Genomic DNA, 27815 nt, shown 5'->3' on the forward strand with positions numbered 1-27815 from the left:
AGGGAAAGAAAAGACAACTTTTACTAACAAGGGAAACTGTCTTTACTAATGTCATCAATCAACTCTGTGTTAGACAATCAGGGTGGCTCTTCTATGAACTTGTAACATTTAATGCTTTCTAGCTGAACAGCTTTTATTTAAGAGCTATGCAATAACTGCAATTAAAATCTCCATGATAAACTAGTTTTAATCCCAGACACTAATAGAGTTCAATGAAGGAACTGAAATTTCTTGATGATCAATGTGAAATTATCTTTCTGGCTGTAAATTATCAGACTACTTGTTTAAATTGAAGTATTTGAGGATGAGAGAAACCACAGCAACTGTGAACAGGTGTCTCAAAAATGTGGCTTGGATTATTTAGTTAAAGGATATAAAAATGTGATGACATTTTTCATAAAATTAAAAGAGCTATTTGACCAGAAGTGATGTTTTATCTGGGCCTGTGTGTGCTCTAGTGTTTTCAAAGAAGCCCACAAACCAACATGAAATGAAAAGTTGAAGCACTGTGACTTGGTAAGTTAAAACAAAGTAGACATTCTCAACCAACTGAAATATTCTATTTAAAAATAAATCCATCTAAGTGTATCATGCAAAGCTAACATCTTCATTCTATGGAAATCAATTGTCTTAAGTAAAACGTCGTAGATAGCTGTGTTTTGTAAGACAGTTCCTTCGCTTGTCTTCAGGGTTTTTGTTTCAATTCCCTTTTGGAAAAATCATTTCATGGTCAAGTAGATAGGCTCTCTATATTTAATTTTTTGTACAGTCTTTCTTTCTTTTACCCCTCTGCCTGGACCTTTGCTGCAGAAGCTTTGCTGTGATTTATCTTTTCAAGTTCCCATAATAAAGAATTGACTAGTTTAATGGTGAAGGTGAAGTCAGTGAGATTCAAATATTATATAAGCCTCAAATAAGAAAATGAAAAAGATACTGAGGGTCTAGTGGAGGGCCACAAGGATGATCAGGGGTTTGGAGCATCTCTTTTATGAGGAGAGACTGTGGGAGCTGGGTCTGTTTAGCTTAGAGAAGACAAGACTGAAAGGGGATCTCATTAATGCATATAAATATGTCAAAGGTGGGTGCCAAGAGGATGGTGCCAGACTCTTTTTGGTGGTGCCCAGCAACAGGCCAAGGAGCAGTGGCCATAAATTAAAACACAAGAAGTTTCACCTCAACATGAGAATGAACTTCTTTACATAGAGTGTGGTAGAGCGCTAGAACAGGCTGTCCAGGGAGGTCGTGGAGTCGCCCTCTCTGGAGATATTCAAAACCTGACTGGGCATATTCCTGTGTAACCTGCTAGGGGATTGGAGCAGATGAGCAGATGATTGCCAGAGGTCCCTTCCAACCCCAATGAGTCTGTGGTTCTCTGATCACAGTATCACAGTATCACAGTATGCTAGAGATTGGAAGGGACCTCGAAAGATCATCTAGTCCAATCCCCCTGCCAGAGCAGGAACACCTAGATAATGTTACACAGGAATGTGTCCAGGCGGGTTTTGAATGTCTCCAGGGAAGGAGACTCCACAACCTCCCTGGGCAGCCTGTTCCAGTGTTCCGTCACCCTCACCGAGAAGAAGTTTCTTCTCAAGTTTAAGTGGAACCTCTTGTGTTCCAGTTTGTACCCATTACCCCTTGTCCTATCGTTGTTTGCCACTGAGTAGAGCCTGGCTCCATCCTCGTGACACTCCCCCTTTATATATTTATAGACACTTATAAGGTCACCCCTCAGTCTCCTCTTCTCTAAACTATAGAGACCCAGCTCCCTCAGTCTTTCCTCATAAGGGAGATGCTCCACTCCCTTAATCATCTTCATTGCCCTGCGCTGGACTCTCTCCAGCAGCTCCCTGTCCTTCTTGAACTGAGGGGCCCAGAACTGGACACAATATTCCAGATGCGGTCTCATTTGATATTTGGAAACTTTCTCTTAAAAGAGAAAAAATATTTAACTGAAATAGGTAAAAAGCTTGGGCTTTTCAAAGAATTGCTAGGAGAATCTTTCCTGATATATCAAGGAAATGATAGATCTTTGACCAAAACCACATACCAAAACAGTAGTGATGAACTAAATGGGACTCTGTGGCACTTGTTGATTCACAGTAAGCGCTAACCTGGAGGAGGAAGGAAATGGGGGCTGAGTCACAGGACTGGTCTCTTCCTGTCCATCAGTACTGACCAGACTGATAGGGAGATGCAGATCAGCAGAGCTTGGGGGTTAACAGGTGAGCTATAAGAACTGTTAATGCTGCATGTTTTAGAGCTATGTGTGGAGCTTGGGTACCTGTCTCAGTACTCAACCAGGTTGCAGTAATTTTCTGGCTTCTTGATTATTAGTTTGCAGTCTGAAACCTGATTTTCTTTTGTAGTGTAAACCATAGCTGAACAGTGATCTTGGTCAGCAGTACTAGTCCCTATCCTGCTAAGTCTTGCTCAGCCTCAATAACACATCAAAACCTTTATACCTGGTATACCAAGTTGTTTTTCTCTTGTCCTCTTTGCTCTTGATTATTTTATTTGAAGGACTGTCTTGATACCACACTACCCAGCAAATTTCCTTTTAAGTACAGAGAGCACAAAATTTAGGGCTCTGCATTACCATGAGAGAATAACATTGGGCTTGTGCAAGTCAGACGTCTCTCCTCCATTCACACATGCTGGACTCAGAAGGAAGGAAACCTCCTCTGCTGTCAGCAATGCTGGAGTTAATGAAGCTCAAGTTCACTATCCAGCTTGGTGGCAGGGGATTCTAGCTGTAGCAGGGGATTTCTGGCAAGGAGAGGAGAAGGGAATCTCCAGGTTAGACTGGAGATCATGACAGGACATGCATCTCTTACATTGCCTTCTGGAGGATAAACAGTGTTGGAAACTTCCAGGAAAGTCCAGTAAAGGCTTTTGGAAGTGTACTATAGTACCTCCGACTAACAATTGTGCTGTGGAAGTTCAGGTTTATACACCTACAAGTCAGTGTGTTTAGCAGAGAGGGGTAGCGCATTGTGGTTGTAAGGTGGAAATCTGAGTGTCTAATACAAAAAATAACATTCCTAATAAAGACTCCTATAATTGCAGGTTATTGATCTGTGGAAAACTGCCAAGTCTTCACACATAACATTGTTCTGGGGGAGAGAAAGCACTTCTGCTAGTGTTGTTGCAGTTACTTAAAGTAATAATTCTTATGTATAATAAACAGTGATGCTATCAGTGTGTGGAGATAATTTTAGATATTTTATTGATTCTTTTCAGGTGTGGTTAGAACTTAACTAATGTTAAACTTCTGTGCAGTTTTTTGTTACATGTAAGGGGATGGTCTAATGTGAGTACACTAAGACCTCAGAATATAGGGCTGAAGTGTCAGGTGGTACTCTTACGGAAAGTTACTCCTCTTGATAGGAGGGAACCAATTAAATTAGCCACACTATGATCCAAATTGCCAACGAAGGGAAAAGTTAAAACTTCTGCATTGTTTTTTTTAACTTCCAGACTGTCCTGGGTTCAGCAGTAGCAGTCATGTTTCTCCTTCTTGGTAGCTGGTGCAGTGCAGTGTTTTGACTTTCGGCCTGGGAACAGAGCTGATAGTGATGTTTTGGTTTGGCCAAGGACTTTGTGGGCCTCATGCTCTGCCAGGGAGGAAGGGAAGCCAGGAGGAAGCAGAGACAGGACACCTGACCCAAGCTAGCCAAAGAGCTATTCCGTACCACAGCACGTCATGCCCAGGATGTAACTGGGAGTTACCCGGAAGGGCTGGTAGACTGCAGGGTTGGAGGAGGTATCGGTCAGAGCTTGGTTGGGCTGGGGGGGGTGAGTTATCGGTTGGCTGGTGGTGAGATGTTGTATTCTCTTCCCTTGTTATTTCCTTTATCATTGTTATTATTGGTAGTAGCAGTAGTGATCTGTGTTATACCTTAGTTACTAAACTGTTCTTATCTCAACCCGTGGGAGTTGCATTCTTTTTGATTCTCCTCTCCGTCCCTCTGGGAGTAGGGGGAGGGAAAGAAGGGGGGAGTGAGTGAACAAGTTACCTAACTGGGTTTAAACCACAACACAGACTGAGAAGCATATAGCAGTATCTTAAATGTAAAGCCAGCCACTTCTCAGCTCCCTCGCAAGAAGAAAACATAGTATTTCCAGGAACATTAAGGCTTTTGAACATTTCTTATTCTGCTTAAGACTGCTTCTAATAGTTGTAACCTTTCTGCAAGATTATCAGATTGTAATTGTCAGTTATAGAGGAGGATGGTGCAACTGCCTTCTGTGGGTGGGTTAGAGACTGAGACTCACTTTGAGAGTATGCATGGAAATATGAGTAGAATCTGCTGAAGATTACTCTGGAACTGAAGATTAGGAAATGAATATTTTTGCAGTAAGTTGTCTACTGTCTTCAAGTACTGGCAGTTAGCATTTTGATTCTGGATGCTATTTCTTAACAATCCTTTACTCCTGTTTCAAGTGCTCTATCATTTGCAAACAAGATATTAGGATTTTAAGTGGTTTGTTTGGGATGTGTGAGTGTCAGCCCAAGAGGGAATGCAGTACAGAGAGGCTATGAAGGTGCACAGAGTTTATCAGACAGGTTCTTGCCTTTATTTCTGCCTTTTGTTTAATTCAGATGAACTAGGCTGAGGAGTAGTTGATAAATCATAATTTGGCTTGAAGGAGAAATAATTTCTTTTTGCATTCCCTCCCCATGCACCTTAAACACTTGTGTAAGACTCGATTTTCATCCTTGTCCCATTTTGCTCAGTGGCTTGAATTTTTATCAAGGGGTTTAGGGGGCAAAATCTTGTCCCTAACTTTTAAAGCAGACTGATTTGTCTGCAGTGGTATGTGCAGTACTCGTAATTAAAAAGTTCAAGGCAAATGCCAAGTGGTTGCAGATTGTCTTTCTTTGTGTGTGTGTACACTTAAAGTCCAGGTGAAACATCTGTTTCCCCCTCCCTGCAGCTCATTCTGAAGACTAATATGATTCTAATGAAATCTCACTGTGACATGTGCTGCTGTTCAGTGAAGATATTTCAAACACCTACTAGAAAACTAATTGCAGCTTCTGCCATTCACTGCCTCTATAAAAAAAAAAGAAGGGGGGGGGGGAGAGAAGAAAAAAAAAAGTTTTTTGAGCTAAAATGGTACTTACCAGTCTGAGTTAAACCTGCAATAGGAAGCTGTAGCAGAAAGCATGTAATTATTTGGCATTGCCCATTCCATGTGTGTTGGGAGATTGCTGCCTCTGCAAATATAACTGTTCTTTTGCCAGCCGTTTGTGACTTCAACATGAAGAGCGAGGGGAGTATGAAGCTCAAATTCTCAGTTTTGGTTTTGGGAGTCAAAAATTCATACTTAATATACATTGTCTTTTCTGTTAAGGGATAAGTTTCCTTTATCTCTACAGCCCATTAAAAATCCAGATGCTGGTAACATCTGTGGCGGGTGCATACCAACCAACTTTGTTAAGTTCTGCCACTCCTTATGGTGCAGCACACTCCACTGTGTGGAGCCATTCACAGAGTGCTTACGCTGGTGACAGAACCCGTTTCTGTGTTCAGCTCATTTTTGGGCTCAGGCACTTGAAATGAAAAGCCCCTGTGTGCTAGGCTGACCTCTGGCTGTGCTAACAGGTTGAGCTGAGGTTGAAGATGTTTTTGCAAACAGATACTTTTTTATAATTAATGTCCTTTTCCTTGTCTCTCAGACTAACCACTGGGTAGTCGTTAAAGCTTCTCTTTGCAAATAGACTAATACTATTTGATGCAGTTGACTGCTGTGAAATACAGAGGTGTTTTTGTCAGTTCCTGGAAAAAAAACTGACATTTCAGTTTGCCTCCTCTTGATCTCAGGCTCTCTCAGATGGTGTGAAACTGTGTAGGTCTGGTGAAATCAACAGAACGGTTGTTAGGAGGAGTTACCATCCCTAGCTTTCTGGCACTGTCTATCCAGTTAAGATGCTTTAGCTGTGACCACCTTCAGTGTTGACTTAAAGTAATCTGCTTTTTTTGGCACTGACATGGATTGGGACTGCTTTCACAAGCATGCCTATGAGATAGGATGTACAGTAACAACTGTATAGTTAAATATCAGTCAGTGCCTCTAAGACAGTGCCACTGAAGCCACCAGTACGATTTAGTAAGACAGATATAGCAAAAAAAAAAAAAAAGAGAGTACGTAATAAGTGCTTGTTGTCAAGATGCCTCCAGTCATGATGTCAAAATCCCTTTGAAGAGGGCAGCAATCCTCATAGCCTGAATTTCTTGTTATGAGAATGGTGGCTCAGTTATTTTACTGTTCTGAAGAATTTTTAAATATGCATCTTTGATGGCTGAGATTATAAACCAGAAAACTAGATAGTCAGTCTCACCTCTGTGCCTGGCAAAATCTTGGAGCAGATTCTCCTGGAAGGCATGCTAAGGCACATGAAAATCAACAAGGTGCTTGGTGACAGCCAGCGTGGCTTCACCAAGGGGAAATCCTGCCTGACCAATTTGGTGGCCTTCTATGATGGGGCTACAGAACTGATGGACAGGGGTAGAGCAGTTGATGTCATCTACCTGGACTTGTGTAAAGCATTGGACACTGTCCCACACGACATCCTTGTCTCTAAATTGGAGAGACATCAATTGGACCACTCGGTGGATAAAGAACTGGCTGGATGGCTGCACACAAAGAGTTGTGGTCAATGGCTCAATGTCCGGCTGGAGACCAGTAACAAGTGGTGTCCTTCAGGGATCGGTGTTGGGGCCGGTCTTGTTTAACATCTTTGTGGGTGACATGGGCACTAGGATTGAGTGCGCCCTCAGCAAGTTTGCCGATGACACCAAGCTGTGTGATTCGGTTGATACCCTGGAGGGAAGGGATGCCATCCAGAGGGACCTCGACACACTTGTGATGTGAGCTGATGCCAACCTCATGAGGTTTAACCATGAGAAGTGCAAGGTCCTACACCTGGGTCGGAGCAATCCCAGGCACAGCTACAGGTTGGGCAGAGAAGAGATTCAGAGCAGCCCTGTGGAGAAGGACTTGGAGGTGTTGGTTGATGAGAAAATGAACATGAGCTGGCAGTGTGCGCTTGCAGCCCAGAAAGCCAACCGTATCCTGGGCTGCATCAAAAGGAACGTGACCAGCAGGTCGAAGGAGGTGATCCTGCCCCTCTACCCTGCTTTCGTGAGACCTCACCTGGAGTATTGTGTGCAGTTCTGGTGTCCTCAACATAAAAAGGACATGGAACTGTTGGAACAAGTCCAGAGGAGGGCCACGAGGATGCTCAGGGGAGTGGAGCAGCTCCCATATGAAGACAGGCTGAGAAAGTTGGGGCTGTTCATCCTGGAGAAGAGAAGGCTGTGTGGAGACCTCATAGCAGCCTTCCAGTATCTGAAGGGGGCCTATAGGGATGCTGGGGAGGGACTCTTCATTAGGGACTGTAGTGATAGGACAAGGGGTAACGGGTTAAAACTTAAACAGGGGAAGTTTAGGTTGGATATAAGAAGGAAATTCTTTCCTGTTAGGGTGGTGAGGCACTGGAATAGGTTGCCCAGGGAGGTTGTGAATGCTCCATCCCTGGCAGTGCTCAAGACCAGGTTGGATGAGGCCTTGGGTGATATGATTTAGTATAAGGTGTCCCTGCCCATGGCAGGGGGGTTGGAACTAGATGATCTTAAGGTCCTTTCCAACCCTAACTATTCTATGATTCTATAGGAAAGAGAGTTCTCTGAAGAGAGACCTAGTATGTTTTAGTGAAGATGGCTATATATGCACACATATATTTTAGGGTCAACATTTGAAGAGCTCTTTACCCAAAACTCGAATCTGTTGCTGCTTGTAGAAATGAAGTTGCATGTTTATCTAAGCCATTGAGATGTAATTTCAGTTTATGCCATGTTAGCACAACTAATCCTTTCAGTGATGTTCAGCTTCTGCCAATTCTGTCAATGGACTAATTGTGTGAAGTGAAGCATACAAGCACAGCAGTGTTTTATGTACTACATCTTACCACTTCCTGACCCTGTCTCACTGCACACTACCTTCTTGCAGTCTTCTAGCCAGATCTGTTGTAGAGTTAGAAATGCCCAGATTAATTTTCCCTGCTTTGACAAGCTCCTTTACATTGCAGGAGGCCAGCTTTTATAGTGCAACCATAGGAAGCGTCTCCACTACAGCCTTTCACCACACAGGAGGCAGACTGAAGATGTAGGCAGCTGGTAAATGTGAAAGCAATGAAAAGGTGTTCTGAGGTTGACGGTGCTTTCCACAGTACAAGTATTTTCTGGGAAGGGCATAAGAAGGGAGATAAACAGATGATCGTGGAAAGCTGAGAAGTAGCTGTAGCAGACCAAGATGTTCCAAAGAGAAGATCACAGCAAAAAGGTAAGGGCACCAACTTCATCCTGTCCTTTTTCCTGCTGCTTGAATATTTTCTTCAACATCAACAATTCTTCATTTCACATTTTCTGGAGAATCCTCTAAATACTATAATAGCCATTCAGCATTACAGCATTGAGAAAAATACAGTAGTATTTTCATAGCTCACTTTAGCCTCCTCAATTCTTACTCTAGAAGTGCATTTTTTTTTCCTAGAAGCTCTTCAGACTGATAAAATATTGATAACAGTTCAAAGATAAATACGACTGCATAGCTGCTATATATAGAGCAATAGTCAATCAAGGCGTGGGGAGGAAATCCTGTAGCAGTTCGTAGAACATCCTACAGAAGACTTTGACTTAAGATTATAACTCTGATATTCTCATCTTAGACAACCTGTTTTTACTTAAGGACCTGATGGCAACGGTGTATGACTAAAAGGACTGTGAATCTCAAGTGTCATAGTGTCATACATGCATGCAAGGGGAGAGCAGCAGGGTTGCTCAATTAATTTGATTGTGTTTGAGTCTAACATTGTAGCATCAGTGTTATCTAGGACATTACTCAGCCTTGGCCTAAATCTACTATCAGCTGAGTAAATGATGAAGCTCCTTGCATCAGCATGGATTTTGGCCAAAAAATAGGGATTTTGAAAATCCCACTGGTAGTATTCTCAGTGCAATTTTTGATGTAGCTTACAGCTGGATCAATATTTGTGTTCAGTCATCTAATTTTTCTGTCCTGCTTCTAAGTATACATGAGGAAATCTTACTAAAATTTATAACGTTCCCAGTTTTAACTTCTCTTACTTAAAAATATACCTAAGCCAGCTTCCCAAAACCTTTTCTGTGGTCTTCACTCCTGAGCAGAGAGCATATGTGAAAAACACAGTAGTACTGAACATTGCTGCAAGACTTTTTATAATGTTAAGAGAAACAGAAGAGAGCCTTAAAATGATAACACAGTGTGCAATGCTGTCAGCCTTAGCTGGAAACAAAGCTTCCCCTGATTTTGAGTAAGACTTGGCCTGAATGCTCCTAAAAAATCCTCTCTCTCCTTCTTTAGTTTTAATGGGAGCATCTGGTAGGATATGTCAAACAGTACTAGTTGCAGTGATTGGCCTCGATAATAGTCTCTAGTCTCTTGGTTATCAAATTTCTGCTCCAGGCCAGGCTTCATATGTTCAAATAGAACCACATTTGCCACCTGGTGTTTTGGAAAAACATGCCTGAAAGCTGAAATCTATGCGGTAGCTGTGGCACTCAAAATCTGAGTGCTTTAAGAGGCAGAACACTTCATCATTGCTCAGATGAATTTAGCACCTTAACATCTCCCCAAAAAGTAATAGATGATGACTTCCTAAAATTTCTAAATCATGACAGATGTTGAGGCCTGGACCAGTTTTTCATTGGCGATGGATGAAGTCATGTTATTAAAATTAAATTCATGCATACAGGATTTCCCATGTAAGGGTCCACAAGCACTTCACAGCTCTCTCAAAGAGAGAGCTCTCTCTCTTCTCAAAGCAGTTGAGAAATGAGGTAAATTCTTAGAACATTCTTAATGGTTTGGACTGGATGACCAAATTCAGATTAATTCAGTGCCTAAATGACTGTCCTTGTCATTTGTCTTTCAGGTCCTCAGGCTCCAGCAGCAACCAGCTGAACAGATTGCAGCAGTGAAGGTGCTGCCATGAGGATCGGGAGGTGTCCTGTCTGCTTCAGAGCTTGTCTTTTGGTCCTGTTGGGTAAACAGCAGAGAGAGCCCAATATAGAGGCAGAGCAAATGTTTTAAGAGAGCTGACAAGCCAGCTCCTGTACATACATGTATCTGTGTAAGAATACTCCAAGTCCAGGGGCCTCTGTGACACTGCGTGGATGTAAGAACTGTTGCATGTGTGGGGTTAGACTGCTTTTTGAGTGATGATTCTCCGCCGAAGATTTGTTCTATTTCTCCCCCGATTTGTAGGCCTGCTGATGGTGGCCTGTTGCTTGGTGACAATTGTTTATATGTTGGCTTGCACACCCAAGGGTGACAATCAGCAGCTTTCCTTGCCCAGGGTGCACAGTCCGACTATGAAGGAGGGATATGAAGCCATTCTGCAAGAGCGAGAAGAGTATCACCTCAACTACATCATCAGTTTGAAGAAACAAATTGCCCAGCTGAAGGCTGAGCTCCAGGGCAGGAGTGAGCAGTTTAAGAACATGCAGGACCAGCACCCAGACCCTTTGGGCATTCGACTTGACCACAGCAACCCGGAGAAGGCCCAGGCTAATCTGCTGGCTTTCCTCCGTTCCCAAATAGACAAAGCTGAGGTGCACAGCGGCATTAAGCTGTCCACAGAGTATGCGGTTGTGCCCTTTGAGACCTTTACTCTTCAGAAGGTGTACCAGCTGGAGACAGGGCTGACGCGCCACCCAGAAGAGAAACCTGTAAGGAAGGATAAGCGAAATGAGTTGATAGAGGTGATAGAGTTAGCTGTTGGGAGTTTGAACAATCCAGAGGGGAATGGCAATGCAAAACACCGTGTGTACACAGCCTCTGACTTCATTGAAGGTTTGTATGCAGACAGGAGGTTAGAAGGGTCTACACAGTGCTGGTGAGGGGTTCTGGTGTGACTGCTTTGCTGAGGGAGATGGGTGTTATCTCAGAGCACAGATGCCTGGGATGATGTTAATGTTGCGACCCAGTGATGCTGTCTCAGGTACAACTGCAGAATGGCAGCTTTGCTGGGGAATTGGACTTTGTGACAACAGTGCCTGCCAGTCTCTTGTAGTGACCACTAATGTGTGCTCACAGCTCTCTAGTCAAGCACTTGCTTCAGAACTGACAAAACAAGGGGTGAATGACCAGGCTGCAATCCCAGACCTATTGTCACTGTTAAGACTGATAACTGCAGTCCAAATCCAAACTCCAATGTTACACTTATTTCCACCTACACAGCTCTGCTAGAGTCAGAGTGGCAAGATAGGTTTTGAGGACAGCAGCTGAGGAGCTCAGTAAGTCAGCTGGTATCACCTGTAACTTCAAATGACTATGAAAGCCTAACCTTTGCAGGGTATCTCCTATATGAGGAGTGGTGCAACTCAGCCCTTGGATTCTAAAATGGATCTAAACAGTTTTTACTCTAATATATAATATTGAGGCAGTAAGTGTGGATTTTTAAAGTGCCATTTTTTTAAAGTGCCATTTTTTACAGTGACTGGTCTTCATTTATTCTGTCACTAAATCCAAAGTGCTTACTTGGTTCCAGTCAGGCTGCTTTTTCGCAGCCAGGCAGAGACACCAGGTGTATTTCAGGAGTACTTCAGATGTATTTCAGGAGCTGTGATGTCTCTGTTGTTGATACAGACAGTTTTCAGCGTGTAAAGACCTTGTTGAGGTAGGTCCTGGCTCCTCGCTGGTGCAGGTACTTTCTCTGCACCAGTCAAATTCCTCTGGCTCAGACATGGGACTAGGGCATGGCAGGGAACTGGGAAGTGCTTCTGGCTGCCAGCATCTGAATGCATTATGGAGCTATGTGCTTCTGGTCTCCTCTTTTCTGTTTGTTGTTTGTTTTATAATTTCAAAATATGTTTCTACTGTTTATTATAGGAGCTGAATAAGCATCTATGCTTGGCACCAGCTCTTTCACCGGGAGAGGCGAGGGGAAAGGAGATGTTTCCTGCCATACGTTGCTTAATATTCCAATAAAGTTACCATTTTGCTTAGAGCCTACCTTTATGCACAATCAGAGGGCTTTGTCTGGGTACCAGTGCTGTTCCTGAGGAGCAAAGCAGAATGTGGTGTGCAGAAAGGCATGGGAAAGGATGCGCGCTGCAGTGCTGGCTCTGTGGAGATTCCTTATGCACTAACGGCCTTGCAGGCTTTCTCACTCATGATGAAATACTCCAGAGGGAGAAAGCCTTGCATGCATCTCAGAGCTTAAGAAACTGGAGCCTTGCATGCAGCTCAGCCTGAGCTCAAGAAACTTTCCTTGTGTCCTCCCCCACAGGACAAGCCCTAGCTTCTTGTAGGTGCAAGGAACAAATTCTCATTCTTAGTAGTGCAAACAGATTTGTTTGCAAATGCAGGGATGGAGCTGTGCTGACTTGGCAGAAAATATCTCTGCAAAGTTCCCTTGAAAATCTCTGTTATCTCTTGGCAGTCCCCCTTCCCCCAGCCTCCATTCTTCAAGAATGATAAAAACTGCTGATCATAGCACAAACAAATGTATTTCTTTGTGTAACTTGAACAGGAGAAGAGAGTTTTCTATTCCTATTCTGCATTTCAAGTATGGTTTGGACTCAGAATTTGTTTTGGAGACAGTGCTCTGCAGGTGCCACTGCCTACATAACAAGTTAGTAACAGGCTGGATTCCACGGCAGCTTTTGGCAGCTTTATACGAATTCAGCAATACAGCATCCGTGAGCAGAATTATCCAGCCACCAAAGCCAGCTGTTTTCACTTCTGGAACTGGCCAGGATAGCTGGAATTTTCTGGGAGATGTGGCCCAGGTCTGCACTGAAAGTAGTGCCACTTAACCCTGTAAGCTTTTTACCTTCCACCTGCTCTAGCAATAGCGCACAAAAGGTGTATGCATCTCACATGTTAAAGGTAGGTCTGATGCCCTTGTCTTAAGGTTGAGCAGGTGAAGGGATGTGCTGAAATGAAGATCAGGTAATCAGGGTCAGAGACAGGATCCACAACCTGAAGTGCTGCTCTTGATACATTAGACTTGCGTCTTTGTTTCTGAATATTCAGTGAAGCCTTTGACACTGGCTTTACTCAAGTGTGCTGCTGATCTCACTAGCTAGTCTTACTAGTATATAGAGTGCTGCAAGTTAATTTCGCGTTCTTGGGCCTCTTGTCTGTTCTTTTCCTATTCTTGTGAGTCACATCTGGTACCTGCTAGCACTTTTTCTATACTAGCTCATTGTTAACATATGTCAATAGGCAGAGTGGTAGTTTGGTGCAGTAAATTTGATTAGGGTCTGTTTCTCTTCCTCTTTTCCATTCCATCACTTTAGTCTTGTCTTTGCAGAGGGAAAACATTTCTCCAAACACTTCTTACATTTAAGGATAAATATTTTGTCTCTGTGGCTGGGATCTCTTAAAATAAGTGTTGCATCCTCTGCAGTTTCTAGACAGAACCACTTATGCGTGGGAATTAGATTGTGACCCTAGTACCTTACATCTGAGCTAAACTCCTTCTCAGCAGATTTGCTGTTACATGAAATTTGGGTAGGATTCTCAGACAGTTCTCTTTCCAGGACTAATAGCTGACACATGGTGGAATTTTCCATTTTTCCTTACTTAAACCAAGAGAGCCACACCTTCTCCCTTGGGCCTGAAATGTATCCATCTGGCTGCTGGTCTGCTTCTCTCTTCACAGAGGCACTTGGGCTATTCAGCTGCTATAATCCTCTCCTCCTTATTCCTCCCACTTCTATACCAAGCTCACTCACTTTCTGCTACAAGGAGCTGGTAAGAAACAACATGGAAAAGATAAGAATTTTCTGGGTATTCTAAGCAGGCAAAAGACTGCTCTGTTTCCAATAGAAAGCCAGTTGCTCAATGGGCAGAACTGCAGGTCTGATCATTAATTTATGTAATGGCAGCAGACCTGAATAGATTTGCAAGTCATTCATTTTCTCAAGGATGGAGTTAATAATTTAGAGATTCTAACAAGCCTGAGTGGTGCATTCCATACGTGAATGTAATCACTGTCTGGTGATGTTCTCTCCCAATAGGAACACTTCCAGAAAATCCCTGGATCACTTCAGAAATGCCCTGCCACAGCACTGTCAAATATGCTGTATAAGTTTTCCTGCCTAAAGTATGTGACTCTCTCGTGACTGGATGTCCTGGTTTCAGCTGTAACAGTTATTTTTCTCCTTCCTAGTAGCTGGTGCAGTGCTGTGTTTCAGCTTTAGTCTGAGAACAATGCTGGTAACACACCGATGTTTTAGTTGTTGCTCAGTAATGCTTACTCTGATCAAGGACTTTTCAGTCTCTCATGCTTTGCCAGTGAGGAGGCCAGGAGGAAGCAGAGACATGACATCTGACCCAGACTAACCATATCACAGCATGTCACGCCCAGTATATAAATTGGGGGGAGTCACCCACAAGGCCCAGATCACTGCTCAGGTCAGGCTGAGTCAGTGGGTGGCTAACAACTGTATTGTGCATCACTTGTGTTTATTGTTGGTTTTCCTTTTCCCTTTTAGTTTTGTATTCTCTCCCCTTGTTACTTCCATCATCATTATTATTATTATTACTACTACTAGTATATTATACTTTAGTTATTAAACTGTTCTTATCCCAAGCCGTGGGGTTTCAATTCTTTCTATTCTCCTCCCCATTCTGCTGCAGTGGGAGGTAGTGAATGGCTGCATGGTGCTGGGACTGGCTGGGCTTAAACCACAACCCTGGAGTTTTAAATATGGTCTCAGAGGTGAATGTAAAAGAGTAGCTTTGCTTCCTCAAGATGACAGCTACTGGTGGTGGGCTGCCTGATACAATTTTGCCCTGGAAGCTTACTGAAAGGATAATGCTCTTCCTCAAAGGATAAGATGATGTATTTTACTGTACATGAAGCAGAAAGACCACCATCATATTGAGTTAAAATGGGGACAGTGAATACTGATAAATTGTAATAGCGGTTCCAAAAATATTTAATAGAATATAAGTAATGAGCTCTGGTCCAAGGAGCATTTCTGTTTACAGTGGAAGACCTGAAACCTATGGTCTGTGGAACTGAGGCTAAAATTGTCATGCACTCAACAGGACTTTGTTAAGGTTGCATGTCTCTTTGCCATGTATATTCTGAATCTTGCTTGCCTGCCCTGCTGAATAGAGATCAGGTATTTTCCATTTCTTTAGAGAGTCCTGGGAGTTGCTGTTCTGAAGACTGCACACTTACCGCTCTTTAGTCAACCCTTCAGGCCACCCAGGTCTTTCTTTGCTTCTCCGTTTCATTCTAGGGCCAGTCTCTCTGCTGGCTCAAAGCTCCTGTTCCTATTTTTACATTGCATTTCCAAAGACTTTGACTTTTCTCCCTGCTTCTGAAAGGAATGGTGCATAATCTGAAACATACTGCTGTAATGGAAGCAATAGATGCTCAACTGACCTTCTTTTATCCATAGTGAACATCTGGCCTTTCCAAGGCTTTTGTTCCAGGAGCAACCTTTTCAGGAAAAGGTTTTTGTTTTACTTTTTTGAGATTACTTTCTTCCTCTCCTTGTGCGACACCTCTTAGAACTGAGACTGCTTGACGCATGTTTCTGAATCATGTTAAAGGTCTTGATGGCAGAAATGAAGTAGTGCTTTCGGAAATGGAAGAATCTTGTGAAAAGCAGGATGTTCTGCTGGGTGAGTCCCTGGAGTGACTCAAGACATTCAGGCTTATTTCCAGGGCTCACTGTCTGACCTTGGGCAAATCATTTTGTTCTCTGCCTCTAAAAAAAATACTTAAAAAAAGGAAAGAAGATGCTTAGGAAAGGAAAACAAATGGTTTAAATTTGTATCAAGAATAACCATATTTAATTAAATGGTATGCATTAAACTTGCATACAGTTCTCTTCAAGGTAAAATGGTAGGACTGTAAATTTTTGGAATACCAACTTGCATGAGGGAACCTTGCCTTCACCTAAGCTGGTTTTTTTTTAGCTATAGTAGAAGTTCTGAACAAGGACAAAACTGCAGAGTTAGAAGCAGCCTTTTTCAATATGTGTAGCACTAGGAGGGATCCCTTGGGTCACAACACGCATTCTGCTTGAAGGTGCTTCTTGCTTACTTGGGAAAGCTTCCTTTATTCCACAAATGTACGTATCTCTGGGGTAGTAGTATTTGTGGGGGTCATTGTTTCTTGACAGGGGTAGAAGAGGATATAGAAGCGAAGACTTTCAGATGTTGCATGGTAGCTATTATTAAATTGGTTAATTTAATTTAGATCTTCGTTGCGATGAAAAAATGTCAGTTCGCTATGTCAAACCTGTGAAACACTCCTGTTTGTTTCTCTTTTGAGAAAATGCAAATCAGATTTAGTTTATATTTTTGTTCAGCTTAATGTCAAAAGGCTACCTTACCCTTCCACAGCACAAACTTCCTTGGCAAGACCTGTGTTCAAAAACTGCCTGAATAAATGAGTGCACCCAGCAACATGCTCCAATCATCAGCAGCCTTTCTGCAAAGAATAAATGGGTGAGCTGAACTCAAAGGCCCAGATTTCCATTCTCTGGCCACCAGGAAGAGGAAATACAGGGACTATTAGGTCACCATTCAGATGATCTCAAGTGCAGGCTCAACTTTAATAACAGATATAGTTCATGGTCTGTACTTTGCACAGACTATATAGGAAAAGCTAAGGAGAGTCAAGGATGCGGCTTTAAAAGATTAGCAATAAAATAATGATGGAGCTGTTATCTCACTAGGTTCATCTGCTACTCTGGAGGGAGGGTTGGAGCATTTGTTGAATCAACTTAGGTTAAAAATAAAACATGAAGTGAATAACAGCTCAGTAAATCTGCATATATTGTTCATTAAGAATAAAACACACAGTGATGGTGAAGATAAGACAGTTCACAGAGCTCTGGCCAGGGAAATTAAAAAATTACCTCACTAATTTTTTGGCTGTTCTGAACATACCAGTATTAAAGCCACAATACAAGATTTAGAGTTTATGTCACTTTGCAGTTCAAGTAAACCTTTGACCCAGACCTTCACAAGAAATACGAAGAGAGCTGACAATCTATGGGTCAGATGCACAGCAATGCTATACATAAAAAGATGACTTAAGATTAAAGAATTTAAAGAAAAAAAAAAAAAGGCATTATTTTGGTCAAGCTGTTCTTCACAACCAGATGGGGAGGAATAAAAAAGAAGAAACAAGTTAAGCAAAGGTGTTTTTTTTCCTGATGAGTTTTGCTTTGTCTCTTGAGTTTCTGCAAGAAATGGAAGGCATTGCAATTATACTCTTCTACTGATGAATTTGTTAGGATATTTACAATGGCTTAGCAAATAGTTCAAATTAACATTTACTTATTCCTTCTTAAACCTAATGGATCTAACTATGTAAAAGCTTTATATCAGTATGCACAGTAGCGTCATTTAAAGTGGGTAAAATCTATAGTCTTTTTGCCAACTTTATCTCATTTCAGGTGTCAGAATAGTATTTCAGTGGGGCATGATCGACACTGTATGCAAGTTCCTTCTATACAGGAAGTAAGTAGATGCCTGTATGAATTAAATACCCTCGGAGACTGTCTAATGTGTGTCCTGGGTCTAGCCTCTGACAAACTCTGAGAAGTGTCATCCTTGCAGACCATTACTCACACAGGAGTGGGCATCATTGCCAGAAAAAAACAAGTCTCCTGAGAAATGAGTAACGAGAGTTTTGTCCTGATTGGTGGTGGGCAAAGTTGATGGCTGCTGGGGCCTGGTTGCATAGTTTTTTAGGGGACTTTCCAGAGAACCTCCCAGAAAGGAGGAAAGGAATATGCTCATCAGGAAAATTGCTTTTCTGGGAGATGGCCTAATCACTTATACTGCAGAGAGGCAGGCTGCCTTTCACAGTCCCTCTGTATCACTATTACCATGCATGTCTGCAGCATCCAAGTGGAGCAGTCTGTAAAATAAGGACAGTGTGTCTGCTGGGTGTGAGCAATTGGTAACCTTCAGGGGTTTGTAACTTGGCCAAGCCTAGGAATGTGCCTGTGAGAATACCAAACAGCTCTTGCAACCCAGGGCTGAGGCCCTGCCAGGGTAACAGCCTCCTCCAGTGGATGGTGGATTGTGTACTAGGTTACAAGCAACTATCTCATGCCTCCCCTGCCTTTCAGCTTATGTGTAGCAGGTGAAGACTGCATCATTTTTTATCTACCATCTTCCAAGGATTCTAACTTTAATCCAATGTCTCCTCTCTTTTGTTTTCATGTAGGGATTTACCGTACTGAAAAAGACAAAGGCACATTGTACGAGCTGACGTTCAAAGGAGACGCAAAGCATCAGTTCAAGAAGATTGTTTTATTCCGACCATTTGGTCCTGTAATGAAAGTGAAAAATGAAAATGTCAATGTAGCTGACACACTTATTAATGTCATTGTGCCATTGGCCAAGAGAGCCAGCAAATTTCGGCAATTCATGCAGAATTTCAGGTGGGTTCCCATTCCAGTGCTGACTTCATTTTTTCTTACTTGGAAAGTAGAATGCAATTTTAGAAGTTATCAAGCCTTACTCAGTAAAAATCATACTACTTTTACATAATATTTCATTGTGCCACTAAGAAATCATTTTTGAGATTATTGTAGAGACTGAAAGGCATTTGGCTGCTTAATGCATTGTGATGAGCAGTAAAAGCAATTATATTCCAGTCATCAGGGTTTCTGATTTGCATTTACCTGGCTTATGTGTCTCAATCTGTTTTGCTGGGGCCCACTCACTGTGGCAACTTGAGAATTTCATGCTATTAGTTGCAAAGGAACATTTCTAAGGAAAAGGGGAGTTAGTGCTCCCAGACACTTTGCTAGGTGCTATTAGAGAAAAGATTAAGGCAATAAAAGACAAGAAGGAAATGTATTTGAGGATAGTCACTTTCAAACTTCTATTTTTCAGCATGGAGATAATGTTTGGAGGAGAATTTATTTGATATATAGCTTTAAATAGCTGCCCAGAAAAGACTGTGTTAGCAACAGATACTGACTCTTACAAAGGGATTTGTTTTGCCTGATTACAGCTATCTAAAATTAGGCTCCTTGTCTAAATTAGCCATCTAAGAGGTTCTTGTTTTAGACTGAGAGAAATCACCCTCTGGTCATGCTGATCTCTGATGATTATAGATTAACTCTTGCTGTCTAAACTTTGTACAAGTGAGGCATGATGTCTAGCACTGATTCATAAGGGTCCTATGCTTAGGCTCCTGGCTTGATCTCTGGTTGTTACTTAGATTTTAGTAAATGTTTCTTAACAGAATGCCAAAGATCTGAACTCTGAAATATCTATTATCAAAAAAATCAAGGTTAAGAGGTGGGTATATATAGCTTCTCTAACCTCCACCTCTCATATTCTCCTAAATGCTAGAGTTATTGCCTGCCTGATCATTCTTCCTGGGGCTTGATGACCTATTTTAATGGGATCCTCCTATTAATATAACAAAAACTGCTGTGTATTTTCCTAATCTGCCTGAAATATAATCTTCTGTCCCATCTGACAGAGGTAGAGTCCCTTGTCAGGACAAGGATCTCTGTCAGTGAATCGTGCCCTCAGGGATGCCTTCCAAAGTTCACCCTACTCTGTTTTGCCTAGTGGCTGTAGGTTATTGAAGAAAGCTAACTTCTGGCACAAGTCACAAATTTGTTTCTATTCTCTAGGGAAATGGGCATTCAGCAGGATGGGAGAATTCACCTCACTGTAGTTTATTTTGGAAAAGAACAAATGAATGAAGTCAAATCAATACTTGAAAATACCTCCAAGTAAGTACCCAAATATCTGATGTGTGCTGCTTATAAACTGCAATTGTACCATGAATTGGAGACTAGATAGCTGTCCAGACTTGTAGTTGTACCAAAAAGTTCTAAACTGCATCAGTGAAAACAGCTTTTTTTTCCTTTGTATCAGATAAAACCGGTGTTACCCTGACAGTGCCATGTCTATGGTTCTGTGATGCTGGTTTTTAGAACCACAAAGCAGATGTTAATGAATTTACCTCAGTGCAGCTTTTTTTTCACACTGGCAACTTCTTTAGTGCTTTTGAAAGTAACTTTAACTGTTAGGACTGAAAGTTGGCTTCCAAGGGCATGTGCAGACAATATTAGCAGAGCACACAGGAACTAGATGCTTTTGGCCAGGTCTGGTCTGTGTTTACTTGCACACTTGCTGTGTTTGTCAAGATCATGTGGCAGTGATGTCTTTTGGTATCTCTTCATGTGGGAAGAAGACCTTTGTATAGGTACAGTAATACAACCACATGTATTTTATATTTGCTTACTGACGGTATTTTTGCCCATCTAAGCATTGTTGGGATTTTTGTGAGGTCTGCCCAAAGAAAGAATGCTAGCATAGGAGTACACAGGTCAAGCTCTGAATGTAGACATAGTGGAAATCTCAAAGTGCACATTTCTTCCCTCAAACTGCTCTTAGAACTGTGACATTACAGATTTCTAGGTTAATTGTTTCATACTGGGTTCCTCACCCATATATTAAGAGCTAGAAGCACAGAGTCAGTTGCTCAATATTTTCTTTCAGGTCAGCCAACTTCAAGAACTTCACCTTCATCCAGCTGAATGAAGAATTTTCCAGGGGCAAAGGATTAGATGTTGGTGCTCGATTTTGGAAAGGAAACAATGTTGTTCTCTTTTTTTGTGACGTGGACATATACTTCACAGCTGAATTCCTAAACTCCTGTAGATTGAACACACAGCCAGGTACTGCTACTCATGAAGTGTATTGTCTTTCAACTTTCAACAGATTTTTACCTATTGTGTAAGAGTCTTCACCAGAGTATTCTTCTCTGAATCGGTAATGAAGCTGCAGTAAATCATTCTTGAAACTTAGAGAATTAATTAAGAGGATAAAAATTCCATTGCTGGTTGGCTTTTGAAAGGTTATAACACTCCTGCTCCCAGTGTGATGAATTTCTTCAGCAGCTGTGCTCTCTGGAACAAGATCTTTTTGTTAATTATATTATCCTCGCATTCATATTCTCACTCAAAGGATATAGGCTCAGTCAAAATTTGTGTGATTTTGGATTTGGTCTGAACTGGAGAGCATCTTGTAAGAGAGAGAAGTGAGTTCTATACAGCTTTAAAAGAAAATAAATAACCCATTGTCATTTCCAGGGAAGAAGGTGTTTTATCCTGTCCTCTTCAGCCAATATAACCCCAGTATAATTTATGGCCACCACGATTCCATCCCATCTTTAAAACAGCAGCTGGTAAGTACATGCTTCTCTTAATGGCTGCTTTTATTTGGAGAAAACATTTTTTTAAAGTGCATATGCTTTTGGGTAGCATTTCCGTATTCCTTGTGCACAGCCACCATCACACAGACAAAATTAACTATAGCAGTCACCTTACTGCAGTTTTGCAGTTATGTTTCCCAGGGAAGTATCTTGGTATCCTTTATTTTAACCCTTGTTTGATGTTTTATACACGGAGCCTAAGGATTTAAACCATGTTTGCTTCTCTGACAGAAGGGATTTTCTAATTGGTGAACAGTTCCTCCATGGTGTGCTGTCTTGGGGTGGTAGTCCCTGATCTTGCTCTCGTTTCTTCCTATTACTGCATAGTTTCTTTGCTTGCATCTTCGATAGCTCACATTTGTAAAAAGCATACATATCCTTAGATGAGTCAGTGAAAACAGAATTCCAGGGGCTGTCACAATTATTTCCCCACTTACTTGAACACCTACAGTGGTTTTTCCTCTCCCACATCATTAAACTGCCTGCAACCAGACAGTATGTTTTGAAATGTACCATGTTGTCTCAGAGTCAAATCACATGTTTGGAGCTGTCCCTTCTGGCTTTAATCTGGCGCTGACATAACACAGCTTAACTCCACTGTTTTTCAGCTCACCTGCTATCTTTGGTGTTACAACAAAGCATTATGTTTAAAAACATTGCCATCACGCATACTATTAAAACATGTAGTTGAAATGGGATAGGTCTCCTTGATAAGGAGGAAGCTGTTGTGAGGAAGAAGCAAGTGGCAGAGCCATTACATGGTGCTGCTGCAGATTCTATTCTCCACTCTCTTGTGCTCTGGCATTGCATTGTCTTGAAGCTAAAGGGGTGGTAGAAGTCACGGCTTTCCCTTTATGTCCACCCTCCACTCTTGCTTCTTTCCATAATCAGCAGGTCCCAGTCCTCAGCCCACTAGCACTGGTAAGTGGCTGAATTTTCAAATTGAAGCATAAGCCAGCTATGCAGCTTCATTCAGTTTCTCTGGGACAGGTCCCAGATTGGCACAGCTGCCCTTCTTACTGCCAGGCACTGCACCTCTCAGAGCTCATTGTGCCCCAGGCTGGACACTGTCTCCAGAGCATCCCAACTTCTATTGTTTTCAGTAGGTAAGAATTAGGGTTGTTGTGAGCCCAACAACAGTCACAGCAGAAAAAGATCACTAGGGGTGTGAGTCCAGTCTTCTGTCATCACTACCACAACTTCCTGCAATCCCTCTAGAAAAATGAAGAAATAGAGTCTGAAAAATCAACCAAAATATTTTAAAATCTTTTTTGTCTACTGCTCCCTGTGTTATCCAACAGGTAGCCAGAAAGTCTTTTACTGAAGAGGCTGGAAAATCCTTTCTATTGTTTGTTGTTTTTTTTTCTTTGATGAAACTTGTTCTGATAACACCATGGGATTCACATTAGCTCTTCTCTCTCTGATGAGAGCCCATCAGGGATTCTCAGGCTTTAAGGACTGTGCTTAGGAAATGAGAGTTTAGCTCTCAAGCTGGCATAAATTCCAAAAGCACGTTTTCAGGATTGTGCAAATATTTATAGCTAATATTTGAATTGTAAAATGTGATGCTTATGTCAGAAAAGCTTGACTTAAAGAAGTACTGCCAATCTAATTTTTATGTAGATTTTTATATTTTCAGCCCACATTAGTTTCCAGGCATGAGGCCAGATCTGTGCCATTAAAAGAAGACATTGTTAGCACTCTGTCCTGTTACTTGGGCTGCTGAGAAGAAAAAAAGGAAAAGCCTTCAGCGGTCTTTGACAGAATTTGATTTGTGCAGCAGCCACTTGCACTAATGGGAAATAATAATGCTAATGCATACGAGTAGCTTGCTGTAAGGGCAGCAGCATGGAGATCTTCTGCTACATTGCAGACCTGACAGCTACAATCTTGTTTCTTTTTAATTGGCTTCTGCAGCAGCTTGGCTTTGTCAAGGAAAGGAGAAAAGAGAAAAGAAAGAAATAGCCACACAAGCAGTAAGATAGAAAACATTGACGTGACAAGAGTTATAAACAAAAAGGGGAGGCATGAACAAGAAATCAGGAGAGACTATTTTGGAAGAGGATTTTTTGGTAAAGAAAATGCTGGGATTTGTAAATCCAGAAATAGAAATTGTCTCCTCATCTTCTGTAGCTCTGTGGCAAGTGAAGCCAAAATTATCAAAAATAACTGCTAAGGGGTAGGTTTGTAACTAGACCTGCAAGAGTGACAAGTAATGCTGACTTGCTTAGGGGATTTAAATACCTGTCCCGGTCCCCTGAAGCTCTTGGGTGTGTCACCAGACTGGGTTAGGTCACTTAAATTATGACCTTATGGTCAAATATACTTGGATATTTGCTTTTGAAAAGGATAACCCTGCTTTTTTGCTCATCTGATTTTATACCTGCAATACATGTGTTCATGGTCTATCTCAGTAATGTAGACTGCACATTCATCATTACAAAGGCTTTTATGGGATATATATCTACCACCTAACATTTCTGGACTTCAATTTTAGCTGGACTTAGCAGTTCTGTAGTAAGAAACTATTCTTCCCATTTTCCTATTTTTTGTCAAAATTAAGGCAATCAAAAAGCTGTCAGTTGTGTGGTCAGATCAGAACCACTGTTTTCTTCCAGAGCTCCTGTGGTCTACAGCAGAGTTTGGCTTCCCTGGTTTGCCAGTATGTTTCTTACATTTGATTTTAATCCCATAGAAACCAATAATTTTGGAGGATGTTTTGTCTGCAAGGAAGCAAACTCCATAGAGAGATGTGATATGAATCCTTTTGGTCTACAACAGCAGGAGTGGATCAGGGGTTTATCCATGATAGCTAATGACACAGCTGATTCTTTTGGGCAGAAACGTGCACTATCTACAAAAACTGGTTCAGGATCAGCCACGGATTTCCATGGGGAAGAATTAAAGAGCTTCTATTTCTGCCCACATTCAGTGTGCTTCTCACACTGAAAGCACTTCTACTCCCATATAAACATTCCCTTCCCTCCATGCAGGTTATTAAGAAAGAAACTGGATTTTGGAGAGACTTTGGGTTTGGGATGACTTGCCAGTACAGATCTGATTTTATCAACATAGGTAAGAAAAGTACACTCCAATACATTTGTCTTTTTACTGAGATAGAGAAAACTGTGATCGGCTTCCCTTTCCTTGGCTAGTGTGTCTACGCCTCTAATTTGCAGTAGAGCTCTGGTTAGATGTTCAGACTATTCCTAGGTGTCATAGAGGTTACCAGAATCAGAGCTCTGCTCAATTGAAATAAAGCAATTTTGTCTGATAGTGAAAGATTTGAAGTTAAGAAATTTGGACACTTTGATGTTGGCAGAAAGTCCGTCTGTTTTAAAGGGCTGACTGGAGCCAGAGAACAGCTGTAGTACAATCAACAGCACTAGTTTGCTAGTATACATTTCTAGTTTTATTTTGGATTTTGTTTGTATCAGGTGGCTTTGATCTGGACATTAAAGGATGGGGTGGTGAAGATGTACATCTGTACCGCAAATACATTCACAGCAACCTCATGGTGATCCGAACGCCTGTCAGGGGTCTTTTCCATCTGTGGCATGAAAAACAGTGCCTGGACGAGCTGACCCCAGAGCAGTACAAAATGTGCATGCAGTCCAAGGCCATGAACGAGGCTTCTCACGGCCAGCTTGGGATGCTTGTTTTCAAGCAAGAGATAGAGACACACCTGCACAGACAGAAATGGAGCAAGAAGAAGACATGAAGCCAGAAAAGGGAGGCAAAACCCCTCTGAATTGGACTGTATGGTGTTTTGGAAAAGAGCTGCTAACAAGAGAAGATGAGATGAGACTGAAAGAGGATGGTGATTCCAGCAGGATGGCGGCAGCAGCAGATGAGGGAAAGCGCTTGCTCTCCCACCTTCTGTTTTTTTTTTTCTTAATAGGACTTTTAAGTACTCCGTCAGCCTGACTCTTCAGCACTTGCTTATGGGGCAGACCTGAACACCTGATGAGATTCAAGGTCACAGAGGCAATAAACATTATATAAATGACAGTGTGGTATTCACAATAACAAATGGATGTGCTCTTCCATTGAAATGTTTGGAAGATGTGCACAGTTATTTAAAGGATTGACCCGCTGGTGGGTCAATAATAATGAGATACTTTCTACATCTAGCCTGACATATCTAAAAGGATCTATTTTTGAATATTTTGAAGGGCAGAGTGCCTGCTCTGGGAATGCCATCTGATTGTTAACCATGATTAAGCTGGAGTGACCAAAAATCTTCTTCGCTCAAGGAGCTGGGGTGGGGTAGCAACAGCAGTGAACTGACAGGGTATTCCCAATTCACTCAGAGGCAAAAGGCACCTCAGAAAGTGCTTTCAAAAATCTAGGAGAAAGCCCTACTGATCAAGTGTGATGTTTCAAAAACACTGGAAAGTAGTGCTTGTTCTCTTCTGCAGACAGCAAACCAAAAGCACTGAGCCATGTTATATCACATGAATCAGATGGTGTATTTCTGCTTTAGAATACTGTAAGTATCTCAAGATTTATTTTTAAATTAATTTGGTTTTGCTTGGGAATTATTTTGTCATACTTCAAGTTTTCTACTTCTAGCCTTACTAGGAAATAGTAACAGCCTTCCAAGACTTGAAAAATGCTCTGCAGATCTGTGTTTCCTATGAATGGGAACTGGGTTCAGATAAGTAAAGGGATTTTTCTACACAGTCTGGGTGCTGGGAGACAGAAGCTTTACCATGCAGAAGAAAAGGATATATATATATCAACTTGCAGTACTGATTTAGCTGGAGGCTTTAAACACTGAATGTCAGATAACAAAATTAATGACCATTAATCAATACCAAAGTATTCCTTTTAAACCAAATGTAGAATCTTGCCGAGAGCATAGAAAGCTTTTTGTAATTAACAAAATAAATTTCTGTGATGGATTACTGGACCAAGAAAATTCTCTTATCATAATTATAGGTGCATCCTTCTTAATAGATTATTTCCAATTGCCTAAATATGTTGAAAGCATGAGTTACTGTTCTTATAAAGCATTTTTCTTTTAATGCTGGCTACTGTTTGTCATTTTAATGTATACTAGCCAACAAAAACTGCATGGGCTTGGAAATCCTATTTACTTACCTGCATGCTGAAACATGCTGCTTCTCTCTTTGGTTTATAGCTTCATATTAATTCAAAGTATTCTGAAAATAGGTTCTAATTTGGTTTTTGGCTTGAAAAAGCTGGTGGAAGAAATATGCAACTGAACAATGAATAACATGCTATTTGTTGTTTTACTTGGAGAGAACTTATGAACCTCTTTTGAAAGCACCCTGTGCCCAATCTGCAGGCTGAAACCATGCTACTGTAAGTACCTTTTCCCTTGACACATGTTTACAGGAGGTTTTCTTCTGCTGGACGCATATGATCTGCATTGCAAATCCCTTGCAAATCACCAGATGTGCAAAACCAATGCAAAAGTACAACAGAAAGAATGGAAACTCTGTATGCTTAAAACCCCTACCCCCAAATACGTAACTTACCATAAAAACTTCAGCAATAACTCAAGTAGGTCTTCCAAAGGACTTTTTTTGTTCCCAGATTGCATGATAAATTATTTATAAAGGGCTTTGTTTTGATGGAGTAACTTTTTAAATACACAACAGGAGAAGACGGGTATGGCTTGTTGAATACATATGAGAGCTATGGTAACTCAGCTGCTCCAAGATAATAGTTGCTCCTACAGTCCCCCTTAACCTGAATTTGAAATGTATTTTAGGAGAGTTTCATAATCATAGCCTGCTTCAAGCCTAACCTTAATATTTCCATGATGTTTTTAATTTATCCTCCTTTAGGTTTCCCTAAGCCCTCAGCTTAAGGTATCTTTGAGGTTGGCTGCACTTACGGAGCAGGGATAGACAGATGATCTCCAGAGACCTCTTCAAATCTACATTACTCTGTAATTGGAAGCATTTGACACCTGTAAATTCAACACGTTGTTACTTTGGGTATCTTAGCAAGCATGTCATCCAGCCCCTGTGGGAGTTTTACAAGTTGTGTTTTCAAATAGTACCCAGCAGGACAACAACTATGGCACATTCTTCACATGAGAATGCTTCACTGGTGCTACCTTTTCTCTAGGATCTCTGAGTGACTTTTCATTTTAGCTGTATTTTTCAAAAGAAACAGTTCCTGGAGAAGGAAAGAGAGATTTCCCCCCCCACACACACACAAATATTCTGGCACCACCTCTCCTGATTGTTGCAGATTATTTTGCAAGTATCTCTTTGATACATGTGATACAGTGCCTTAAGAAGCTCCTTATGTCACTTCCATTGCCAGAGTGTTGTCACTTTCAGAATTTCACTTTAAGGCTTTATCTCCAGACTTAAACCTGCTGTAACTGGAATGCTGTTATTCCTCCTTCGTTGTATGGAAACCACCTATCAGCGGAGTTGTACATTTTAAGACCAGATGATTGTAACAGTTTCTTTGAGTCTGTATTCTGCAAGACGCACATCAACGTAAGACTGAAGTTTCTGACTGCTTCCTCAAGTTAAGCCCTGAC

General features: G+C 41.5%; 1 protein-coding gene across 1 annotated transcript; it reads left to right on the forward strand.

Moving 5' to 3' along the window:
- Positions 1–432: 432 nt before the first annotated feature.
- CSGALNACT1 (chondroitin sulfate N-acetylgalactosaminyltransferase 1) lies at positions 433–26318 on the forward strand. The gene is made up of 9 exons (XM_061478896.1): positions 433–516; positions 8099–8352; positions 9983–10902; positions 18266–18482; positions 19695–19796; positions 20569–20747; positions 21162–21256; positions 24277–24358; positions 24721–26318. The coding sequence occupies exons 3-9, from the start codon at positions 10269–10271 to the stop codon at positions 25002–25004; spliced, it is 1593 nt and encodes a 530-aa protein (XP_061334880.1). The 5' UTR covers positions 433–516; positions 8099–8352; positions 9983–10268; the 3' UTR covers positions 25005–26318.
- Positions 26319–27815: the final 1497 nt, after the last annotated feature.

This window comes from Pezoporus flaviventris, unplaced genomic scaffold (assembly GCF_033815535.1).
Source record: "Pezoporus flaviventris isolate CSIRO_AGI_PZ_B2104156 unplaced genomic scaffold, CSIRO_AGI_Pfla_v1 ptg000002l, whole genome shotgun sequence".
Lineage (NCBI taxonomy): Eukaryota > Metazoa > Chordata > Aves > Psittaciformes > Psittacidae > Pezoporus > Pezoporus flaviventris.

What these genes read in the sequence shown, in the direction of transcription:
- CSGALNACT1 (XM_061478896.1), top strand. Translation starts at nt 10,269, where the DNA reads ATGATTCTCCGCCGAAGATTTGTTCTATTTCTCCCCCGATTTGTAGGC. An exon ending in AGCCTCTGACTTCATTGAAG is followed by an intron (nt 10,903 to 18,265) that starts GTTTGTATGCAG and finishes GTTTTCATGTAG; the next exon opens with GGATTTACCGTACTGAAAAA. An exon ending in TAGATTGAACACACAGCCAG is followed by an intron (nt 20,748 to 21,161) that starts GTACTGCTACTC and finishes TGTCATTTCCAG; the next exon opens with GGAAGAAGGTGTTTTATCCT.